This window comes from Cuculus canorus, chromosome 4 (assembly GCF_017976375.1).
Source record: "Cuculus canorus isolate bCucCan1 chromosome 4, bCucCan1.pri, whole genome shotgun sequence".
In the NCBI taxonomy this organism is placed as follows: domain Eukaryota; kingdom Metazoa; phylum Chordata; class Aves; order Cuculiformes; family Cuculidae; genus Cuculus; species Cuculus canorus.
In genome coordinates this window covers 14,740,545-14,751,654 of record NC_071404.1, presented here as the reverse complement: position 1 = coordinate 14,751,654, position 11,110 = coordinate 14,740,545, and the positions used below count along the sequence as shown (strand labels likewise).

Sequence of the window (11,110 nt, the reverse complement as noted above, 5' to 3'; positions counted from 1 at the left end):
TTGAAGCTTAAATAACCGTAAGGCATTGTTACTCCCTGGCAGCAAAGTGCCTCGTTACGCCTGATTGAGCTAATTGCTTTGAAATAGGATATATTATCTATAATTATAGAGATCTTGGAGGAGACGGCCAGCCTTTTCTTTCATCTTTTCCAAGTGCATCATAATGTCGCGATCACATTAATTTGGGCCACTTGAAATAGTGCCTTCCTTTCAGCCCGGCTCCTGCGACCCTCAAAGAGCCGGGGACCCCTCGGCGGCTGGAGTTTGGCCATCCAAATCACCGCTCCTGGCAACCTCCTGAAGACCAGCCCAGGTGCTCGAACCCTTAAAAGTAGTTTAAGTTATGTTTAATCTGAGCAGAAAGGGAAAGCGGGGGGGACTCTAAGAAAAAAAAAAGAGCTGAGGTCTTTTCCAGTTACCCGTCCCTCGGCGGAGAAGGAGTAGCGACGGGAGCAGGGATGTTTGAGACTTTGAAGTGCTTCGAAGGCTTGTAAAGCCCACGGAACATTTTTAGCACTTGCGATAGGTTTGGGTTATTGCCGCCAGGGCTGAGCCGCTCGGAGCTGGGGGGCGCGCAGGGAGCACGCAGGCGGTGCCCAGCGCGGCGGAGCTGCCGTTCCTCAAAGCCTCTTCGTGTCCTGCGGGGCTGTCTGGTCTCCTTAGAGTTACTGTCTCGGGGGAAATAAAATAGAAACAAGGGAAACAACAACACCCCTCTCTTTTCTGACTTCTGCCTTTAAGTCAAAGATAACGTTTACAAAAGGCAGACAATGCCCTGAATTGGCTTAGCGCTGCCTCCTGTCCTCCCTCCCCACCCCCCACGCACTCCTCCCAGCCCTTGTTGTGTTCCCACCGAAATAAAATGCTATGGTTAATGGCTTTGCCTAGCACATTCATTATATTGAAACGGGACTGTTTAGGATGCTAATTGCCCAATATTGTTATCTAGCACAAGTGCCTTCAGGAAAGCGCCACGGTTCCCAATAAAAACACTGGACTGGAACGAGCACCAATAAAGTCACCTATTCCCCCTTCGCTCCCCACCCCTCCGTCCTCGCCCTTTCACTTCGGCTTTCCTTGCAGGACAGGGAGGAAAATAAGAGAAGCACCTAAAACTAAATCGGTCTATCAACACAACAGAACCGATACAAAAAAAAGTTCCTAAAGCCCAGTGGTGTTTTTGTCACGCAGAGCTCAGCAGGCAAGGCGAGAAGAGTTTGGATGCTAAAAATTTCCCGTTAGACAAAGAAATATATCTCGGTGCAGATTTCGTTTTGTACATTGGATTTCTCTATTCCTAACTTAGAACCTGTAGATTTCCTTAAGGAACAAAGAAAGGAGCAAGAAACAGAAGAAACTTTACTGGCTTCCCGTTTTCAACCCAAGAGCTTGCCAGCAAGTGAATTAGAACGAAGTCCTTGCTATGGTACAGTGATTAAAATACCACCGAGTATGACAGAAACGTAAACACAAAGAGTTCATTGCTAGGAGATAAATAAAGAGCTAATTATCTCATTCTGTCAACTCTCAATGAGAGTAGGATCTCGCTCTCAGTATGGGACGCACACTCATCTCATATCTCAGCAACATCCCAATGTTCAAACCATTCTGCAAAATAAAAGTAGGAGAAAAAAAACCCGGCAGCTCTATTTTTTCTTTTCATATTTCCATCAAAAACATGAGATCGAAAGCAGCCCAGGGGCTGCCTAGAAGTCTAATAAACACATCACTTTTTCTTCTCCGCGGCTGCGTTGGGGTTCAGAGGGGAAAAAAAAAAAAAAAAAGAGCCTACCTGTAGGATTGGGTGGAGGGGACACCATAAAACACTGTGCGTCGATATTTGTGCGTGTTTTCTTAGTCGGGGGTGGGGTGGGTTGGAGGTGCATCTTCGCGTGAAGCACGGGGCTTTGGGAAAATGTCTTGTGATTGGTAGAGCAAACTAATTTTGTCAGGCTGAATGTGCCGATGTCCCAGGGCTAAGGCGCCTTGCTCCCTTGATGCGGGTTAACGTCCTCAATAGTCCCCCTCCAGCTGAAGCCTTTGATCAGACCGCTGCTGGCGCCTAAAAACAACATCACTTGTCTGCCTATTAGAGGCACTGACTAATCGTGACAGATTGTTTATTCTCGCAATTAGCAATGCAGCCGCTTCTCCGAGCATCCCCACTCCCCCAACCCCGGCCCGACGGGGCGCGGGGGAGGCTGCGGGCAGCGGGGGGCGCGGAGCCGGGCTGCGCGGCGGCACCGCTGCTCCTGTCCGAGAAGGAGCGGGGCAGGGAGTCGCCGGGGGATCCAACGGATTCCGTGTGAGCTGTATGTCGGTGAATAGGTCTGTGGCGGTGTGCGTACGCTCTAATCTGTAGCAGCGCACGGGGCTACCCTGCGAGTCGCCTGCGGATCATCTGCACCTAAAGGGATCCCATAAGAGCAAAGAACAACTCGTGCCAGTGAGGCATGGATGTGTGCACGCACGCAGAACCCACAGTAAGCACACAGTACCCACAGTAAGCACGTCGGCAGGGTAGATCCCCACGCGTGTGTAAAATATGTGTGTGTAGCCGAGTGCAGGACAATCCATTTCAATTAGATCCAGTTGCTTATCGGTTAATAAAATGTCTGTTTTATCAATTCATTTCATAATCTATACGCTCCTAATCTACCATCTTTATTGGGTCCGGGTAAAAGGAAAGGGAATTCACTATCCCTCCCCGTTCAGATAATTACCCTCAAATGACTGCAAGAGCCTCTCGTGTTTCGCCGAGATTAGAGCCCTGCAGCTATCAATAAACTTTTCTCAGCGAGCAGCCAATCACGTTATTAGAGAGCGGCTCCGTTTTACTGCACATCCGTCCTGGGCGCAGGGATAAGGGATTGTAAAACAAATTTACAAAACAAAATAGCTGTGACTTTAGTGGGTCTGGGGCTTAGATGTTCCTTTTTACGTGGATGAACATTTCATTATCTGGAGGCACACACACATCTATGCGTCTACAGAGCACAGTTCACGCGTATGTATATATGTATGGGTGGGTGGATGGATGAATAAAGGCGCAGATCACGCCCGCACACACCGCAGGGCCAGAATTCATTTAATATAATAAAAAAACCCGCGAACACACCCCCCTAAAACCACTTTTTCAAGGCTCAACAAAGCTGTGGGTCAGGGAGGGACTCTTTCCGAAATGTCACAGTCAGGACAGCCCAATATTTGTTGGTTTTCCAGAACAGCATCATGCGGGCCCAGTTCTTCGAGCTGCGCAAAGGGAAACACCGGCTTTTTTTGCCGACGTTACTATATTTTAATTTCTCCTATTTTTGAGCCACCTTCCCCATCCCCATCCCCATCCCCAGGGCAGAGCGCAGCTCCGGCCGCCCCGGCTTTCCTCCCTCCTGCCCGCAGCTCGGAGCGGAGCTCGGCCGGGGGGAGGGGGACGCGGGGCGCCCCGACGGCGAGTCCGGCTCGACCCCCGCCCCGCCCCGCAGCCAATGGGGCGCGGTGGCCCCGCCCCCCCGCGCTCTGGTTGGGCGGCGCCGTTCTCCGCGTCGCTTTATCAGGCGGCACCGCCCGCCGCGGGGCCGGAGCGCGCCGACGGCCGCCCGCGCCCCCCGCGCCGCCCCATGAGCCCGGCGCTGCGGCGGCGAAGGCGAGCAGCCTCTGCATGGCCCCGGCTGTGGAGATGACCACCGCGCCCACCGGGGTCCGCAGCGACGAGCCTCCCGCATCCGCCTTCGGCAAACCCGGCGGCGGCCTCCCCGTCGCGGCGGCGATGGGCGGGGAGGAGGAGAGCGACAAGCCCAAGGTCTCCCCGTCCCTCTTGCCGTTCAGCGTGGAGGCGCTCATGGCCGATCGCAGGAAGCCCGAGGGCGCCGGGGCGGCCGCTCGCTCCAGCCTCAGCCCCCGCCTGGGCGCCCTGACGGCGGAGGCGCCCGGCTCCCCGCTGCCCCTCGGCGGGCACTTCGCCGTCGGGGCGCTGGTCAAGCTGCCCGAGGACTCCCTCGCCAAGGCGGAGAGCCCCGAGAAGCAGGAGCGGAGCCCCTGGATGCAAAGCCCGCGGTTCTCGCCGCCTCCCCCGAGTAAGTAGAGACCCCGCGCCCTTCCCGCGGGGGCGGCCGGGGACTTCCTCTCGCTTTCACTCAGCTCGGCCCTCCTAAAAGTTTGGGGTTTTCTTTCTTTTTTTCTTTCTTTCTTTTTTTTTTTTTTTTCCTGCGATTCGCGCTTTCTGCCCATCGATCCCGTTGGAGCGTGTGCGAAGCTTGCGAAGGAAAGGAGGGGGAATCAGGGCGAGATCTTGTGCCGAATGTGAATCGGGGAAGGGTCGGTGTGATAGAAGAGAAATCAGCCCAGCCTGCTCCTTGGCTTAACCTGAGGCTCGAACAGCCAGGCCAAGCCTGGCTCAGCCTCAGCGCTGTTGTCGCCGAAAGTGGCTCAATTTCGGAAGACCCCGCACAGACCGGGCTCCCAGGCGAGGTGGCTCCGGGCTTTGCGGTCTTCTGCCCCACTGGCTGCTCTTTAGAGTGTTGTATCTCCAAAGTCCGAAAAGCTGCAATTACTGATGTTTTCCTGATTAACACGGAGGGTTCTAAAATAATATAAATACCAGCGGGAAGGCCGAGATCAGGAAAGTCCATTAATCCTCTCCAAGAGCTACGCTGATCTTGCCGGGCCAGATCCCTTTTTGTCTCCTCCCGGGCTCCCGTGGAAAGGGGCGAACTCGGGATGAGGCTCTGGAGCCTCTGGGCTGTTCTTAAGAAGAGCTGCTTTCTCTCTCGCTTGGAGAAAGTCGGACATCCCGAAAGGATTTGTGTAGAGTATGGCAGTGGTTTAGTTTATTGAAATTACAAACTAAGAGTTCTTGTTGGGAAGTAAACCTGGGGCACACCGAGGTTAAGGACCCTTAGAAGTGTTGAGGAGAGGAACAGACCAGTGAAGAGCGGTAAAGGCCGAGTGTGAACTCGGCTCGTAATTAATGACATGCTTAATCCCGTTCCCAGGGGCCTAATGAAGTCTGAACAGCCAGCATGTTTTGTTTATTTTTTTCCTTAATCCAATAAAAATGACAGGATATGTATTTTTGGGAAGGTCAATCCCTTCATTTATGTCTCTTAAGGCAGGAGGTGGAGGGTGTATGGGTGTTTGACTCCTGCCCTTTGCCAAGTTTTTCCATGGAGTCGCAGAGGTACCACGAAGAGAGAGAGAGGAGAGGTGTTACGAAGTTACTGCGAGTAACCTAAATTTTCAACATTCATGGGATCTAATTCTTTTGTAAAGCACTCGCTTTCTTCACTGGAACGGGACACCTCAGTTTGAAGTGTGCCCTGTGTGTCCCGGGAGTTTTTGGGCCGCTTTACTTTTGAGCAGGACCTTGTTTTTCCCCTTCTCTCCACCCTAGTCGCTGCCGGGTGCGGGCTCTGCGGGGCAGGCGGGTCGAGGCGCTGCTAACCGAGGTGTCTCCTTCGTTTCCCCCCTCTCGGCGCAGGGCGGCTGAGCCCCCCAGCCTGCACCCTGCGCAAGCACAAGACCAACAGGAAGCCCCGGACGCCCTTCACCACGGCGCAGCTCCTGGCCCTCGAGAGGAAGTTTCGGCAGAAGCAGTACCTGTCCATCGCCGAGCGCGCCGAGTTCTCCAGCTCGCTCAGCCTCACCGAGACCCAGGTGAAGATCTGGTTCCAGAACCGCCGTGCCAAGGCCAAGCGGCTCCAGGAGGCCGAGCTGGAGAAGCTGAAGATGGCAGCCAAGCCCATGCTCCCACCCGCTGCTTTCGGCATCTCCTTTCCGCTGGGCAGCCCGGCCGTGGCCGGCGCCTCTTTGTACGGTGCCTCCAGCCCTTTCCAGCGGGCAGGGCTGCCCGTGGCTCCTGTGGGACTGTACACAGCGCATGTGGGATACAGCATGTACCACCTCACATAGAGCCGAGCCCAGCCTGCTGGCCGGCCGCTCCCACCGGCCCTGCAAGCGCTCCCTCCCTGCTCCTCTTGGTTCCTTGCTGTGGACTTCCCCGCGGGCTCTGTGGCAGAGACTTCTCCAGTGCAGCTCTGCTTGGCCTCTGTTTCCCCTGGTGATGCTGCCTCCCCGGCAAAGCGCCGTTCCGTTCTCTCCAGTAGTGCTGGAAGCTGCCCTGCTCTCCGGCTGGGAGAAACCTCGAGGCACGGCCCCAGCTCCTCCCTGGTGCAGGGCAGCGACGGGCCAGCCCTGCCCGGCCTCCCTGGATTCGGCTGGCAGCCTGGGGAGAGGAACTTTGGAAGAGAAATGGCTAAAAAGGGGGTTGAAACATAGGACGTTTCTCGTGCTTTCTACAAGGCGAGCTCAAGAGGTGCGGAAATGTAGAGCAGCCTCTCCCGTCCCTGTGTAACGGCAGCGTCTGTTACTTGTGTTTATTCCTCCGCCAGCTCCTTTGGAAGGGGCACTGTGTACTATGTAATATACTGTATATTTGAAATTTTATTATCATTTGTATTATAGCTATATTTGTTAAATAAATTAATTTTAAGCTACTGTTTGCCGTCTGTTTGCTCCTTGCCCTGCCAGGGGTTGCAGGGGAAGAGACTAAATCTGTGTGTCAGGGAAACGGGAAAGAGAGACGGCTGCACCAGGGAGATTTCAGCCTCGGGCAGTGAGGGCTCGGCTGACTTTTCAGCTCGCTGTGGAAGTGGGAGCTGCCCTGTCCCCGCGGCTCTTTAAGGCTCCCCGGCCTCTCGGCGGCAGTTGCCTCCGCATTCTCCAACCGAGGGTGCGAGGAGCAGATCCTGCTCCCACCCGCGGCACTGGGATCAGCACAGCCCCGGCTGGATTTTTGTAGCCCGAGGCAGGAGAAAAGCTGCTTCTCTCCTGCTAGCTGCGTTTTGCCGGGAAGCCTCCCGCCCCGGGGCTTTGAGGATGACTGCTTGTCCTCCACCTCGGCGCCAAGCCTAGAGAGACACCAAGGGCTTCACCCGCAGCTCTCTTTGGCAGAAGGCGAAGGGAGCATGGGGGTTTTGGGACGGGGGGGGGGGGGGAGAAGCCTGTGACGGAAAGTCGCACCAACAGTGGAGCGGAGGCAGCGCCGTCGCCGAAGCCGAGGAGTCGGGCAGTGGGGACAGGGCTATTCGTTAGGGTACCGGGTGGTGGGAACGGTGTCCTTTGGGGACGGGTGCGGGGCCAGGGCACGCAGCCACCGGGACCCGCAGGGCTGTCGGTGGGTCCGCTCGGCGCCGTCTGCCACCCATCCCCGTGGCTCTGGGCGCTTCGCATCCCTCAGAGGCCGGCTCCGCTGCAATCCCGTCCCGGTCACCACGGCCCCGTGGAAACCACCCGGGAAACGACCGAGGACCCCGAGTCCCCTGCCGGCTGCGCCCCGAGCCCCCTCCCTGTGCCGCTCCCCCCGAGCTCTTTTGCCGCAGCGCTCGGGTAAGGGAGAGCGGTAGTGCTCTTTTTAAACTGTATTTATGTATCTATTTAATACTTTATCTTTGCGCTCAAGGAATGGGCCTGGGAAATTGAGACTATTTTTTTTCTTTCTCCCTCCTCCCCCCCCTCCGCTTTCATTTCCAGCAATTGAAAACGTTAAGGTTGAAGAAAAGTTAGAAGGAAAATAATTGCTGTAATGAGGCTGGGCAATCTTCTGCAGGCACTGTGGCTCCAGCGAGACTGTAGCTGGGGGCGAGGCGGGACTTTTATCATCTCCTAAATATCAATGATGCTTTCAATAACAACGAAACAGCATACCTGAACCCAGTCACTTTCTCCAGAGCTCCCTGCTCTAATCCTCCTTTTCTCATCTCTCGCTCCGCTCTGGCCGTCCAGTCCTTTCTGGGCTGAGTTTGGGGGATTTGCGGTTTTCTTTCTTTCAGTCTTTCTCTTTTTTTTCCCCTTTCCTTATCTATCGTTCATTTTTTTTTTTTTCTCTTTTTTTTATCTTTCTTTCTTTCTTGCTTTCTTTCGGTCTGGCTTTCCTTCCCGATCATTTTTTTTCTCTGTGCAAATGACAGTGTCTGTGATCCTGACCCCAGCGCCCAACGCCGCGCCAGATAGAGTGCGGTGCCGGCTTTTTCCCACGTTGTGTCTCTGGCAGAAAAAGGCTGGAGATAAACTTAGCCTCTGCGCGATTAAACCGCGGATTTGCGGAGAAGATCTAATCGCACAGGCCAGGTTTATCCTGTAAAGAAACCTTTAAAAAACCGAGAGAGATTCTAAACAGAGAGATCCTCTTTGAGCTGGCTCCCCCCAAGCCCTGCTCCCCTCAGCCGGCACCTTTGGGCGCTGCGGCGCCGGGCTCGGGGAAAGCCGGGACCCTTTCATCTCTCCGCTTTGTCTGTCTTTAGGGTGGGTGTTTTTTTGGGTTTTTTTTTTGGTTTTTTTGTGTGTGTGTTTTTTTTTTTTTTTTTACATTATGTCAGCTCGGGATGGATATTCGAAGCGCAGAATTCCTATTGAACACATCTTTGCTTTAAGTTTTCCCCTTGACCCTTGGGCTAAAGTCCTTGGTTGCTCAATTAAACCCAGATGAGAACAATTAATAACTAAGTAATGACAATAAGTTGGGAATCACACGGATGAACGCTCCATGTGAATAGGAAAAGCTCACACAAAAGAGCAAAAAGGATTTGTCGGCTCTTTTTAAGGGGGAATTGGCTTTTCTTTTTTCTTGCCTCTGGCTTACCAGCAAATAAAATTCACTTTTGTGTCTTTGTCGCCTTAAGGATCTCAGTGGGCAGTTGGAAGTGAGAATGGCTGTTTTCCTTTCAACTTGAGGGTGCTGGCGCCACGCAGCCCCAAGGATAGAGAGTAGCCAAAGCAAAGTTTCCTAATAACTCCGCTCTCCCCCGCCACCCCTCCCCGGTCACTCCGGTACCCACTCCCCCCGCCGTGCATATCTCCACACACACTCCTAGAGAGCCTCCGCAGACAGAAGAGAGAAAGCGGAGGGGCCCCGAGCGCATCCATGTACCACCACGGACTCGCAGCCAGAGCTGCGGCGATGCTCTGCCGTGGGAAAGCGGCAGCGCCTTGACGCGTAGCTTTCTACGGAGGTTAGGAAATAAAGCACGCGGTAGCCACAGCACGGAGAGGGACCAAACGCTCGCAGAAAGGCACGGAAAATAAAAAGGACTCTTTTTATTTCCTACTCTTTCTCCCTCAAACGAGGGGAGCGACTCCGTTATCTGCCCACGAAAGCATCCGCCCCGGGCGCCTCTGCCCCGCACCAGCGCGGGATCGCCGCCACATCGCGCCCGGCTCCGGCTCGGGCTGGGACAGGAGGGAGCCAGCCGGTGTTCTAGCGGCTAAAGAGTAAGGACAGATTCTCCTTTAGTTTTAGCTCCGGAGTAGAAGGCTGCCGGCAAAATCTGCTGGTCAAATCTTTGGTGGAACCATGGATTTGTTGTCTGCTCTGAATTTCTGGAGTTTTCAGGGTTTGTTTCAGAATTCGCTCTTTAACCCGAAACACGAATCGGTGCCCTGTTGAATGTTTCACCTAACGTTTTCCATAGCGCTTAAGTGAATTGGGAGCTAAAAGCCCGTTTTCAAAAGTGAGGGCAGGCTAAATTCAGTTAGGCACAGCAGCAGAAATCTCCTGCTGCTCAGGATTGTGGCTGAGAACACAACCTTCAGAAATCAGACGCAAAGCAGGGAAGCCGCCAACTTACCCATTGTAAGGGCCAGGCGTAGGGGAGGGGATGAGCCTGCTGCTCAGTAGTACTCCTGTACTTAAAACCAGGCTTATCATCCTCTGTGAGTCTCCTAAGTCACGTCAGAAATTGATCCTACAGATCTGGAAAGAAATGAAAGATCTGTTGAACGAACTAGATGGACACCTTCACAGAAAAACAGGATACTTAGCACTAACTTGTCCTTACAGCCTGATTTCAGGTAAACAGCTGAGCTCAGGTATTTTGTATACAAGGTGGAAATCTCAATCACTAACTTTTGGGGACTAGGAGATAGCTGCTCCTTGTCTCTCTTATCGATACATCTGATTCTATATTAGCCACAGAGGTGGCCAAAGAGTGCAAGAAAAAACCAACACCTTCTTAAATAGCCCCGTGGCCAGGACACTTCTCAGAGCCGTAGGGCCTTTCAAATTAAATCCAGCAGAGTGGTGACTGGTGTGTAAGTCTCCTGTTGCTTGGGCTATGATGTACTGTATCCAATGAGCTGTTGGATGCAACAGGGCCTCTCCCTCACTAGCTTTCCACAAAACCAGGCTGATGCGGCTTAGGTACTTAAATACAAGAGAGTGTGTGGCAGTAAAAGAAACTTTCTTTCTGCCTATCACAGTGCTAGCTCTCACTCTGTGTGTGTGTGTGTGTGTGTGTATATATATATATATATGTCAGAATATATATATTCTAACCCACGGAGTGTGTATATTCCTGAAATTTCCTTTCATTAGCTCTTAACTCTCTCCACACCTTGTGTGAAGCACAGTGGTGTCTGTCCCTGGCCTGAGTAATCTGTTCCACAGCAGGGAGCCTAAAAATGAGGCATTGCGATAATGGGCATTGCGACACACGGCTCCTTCGGGCTGGCCCGAGGCCCCTCTGCAACACGGACCCATTGTCTGTCCGGCTCTGCGGCAGGAGAAGCTGGAGGCAGAACCAGAAGCAACAGCTCTGACTCATTTAACTATGAGTAGTAAATTGTAACATGCTGCACCGAAAGATTTGGTAGTGATTTGCTTGCAACAGTAAACCGGTCGACACTCACTCTGCTCCATTATATTTCTTCATCTTGGAGATCTTCTATCCCTCCAGGCTGCATCCAGTTACCACCCTACAGTGATTAAAGGGAGAGCAAGAGAGGGAGCTACCTGGAAACAGCATGTCTTGGGACCAGGAATGTGCAAAATATCCGCAGTGCAAAGCTGTCCTTTTCATCTTGGGAAGTGGACACAGCTGAAAATCCCACCGCAGTGCTGAGTATGACTGGTACTGGGAGGTACCTTCCAATGGCTCACTTTTGTGCTGCTGCCTGGTGTGGCATGGAGTCCTCTCAGACAACAGCTGATTTTCCTGGCGGTGTGAACAACACTCTTAGCATTGTTTCTTGCTTAGACCTGCGGAAGAGAAAGAAATCTCTTGCACACAGTCGCACAACGATCAAAGCTACTCAGTTAAATGGTACAGACTCAGACCTT

The 11,110-nt window shown here is 53.2% G+C and overlaps 1 protein-coding gene across 1 annotated transcript; it reads left to right on the top strand.

Moving 5' to 3' along the window:
• Positions 1–3,590: 3,590 nt before the first annotated feature.
• On the top strand, positions 3,591–6,491 carry MSX1 (msh homeobox 1). Its single transcript, XM_009564686.2, has 2 exons — positions 3,591–4,073; positions 5,477–6,491. The coding sequence occupies exons 1-2, from the start codon at positions 3,659–3,661 to the stop codon at positions 5,905–5,907; spliced, it is 846 nt and encodes a 281-aa protein (XP_009562981.2). The 5' UTR covers positions 3,591–3,658; the 3' UTR covers positions 5,908–6,491.
• Positions 6,492–11,110: the final 4,619 nt, after the last annotated feature.

Excerpts from the sequence above, each read along its gene's own strand:
- MSX1 (XM_009564686.2), top strand. The coding sequence starts at position 3,659 with ATGGCCCCGGCTGTGGAGATGACCACCGCGCCCACCGGGGTCCGCAGC. Across the intron at positions 4,074-5,476 it reads GTTCTCGCCGCCTCCCCCGA|GGCGGCTGAGCCCCCCAGCC; the intron begins GTAAGTAGAGAC and ends CTCTCGGCGCAG.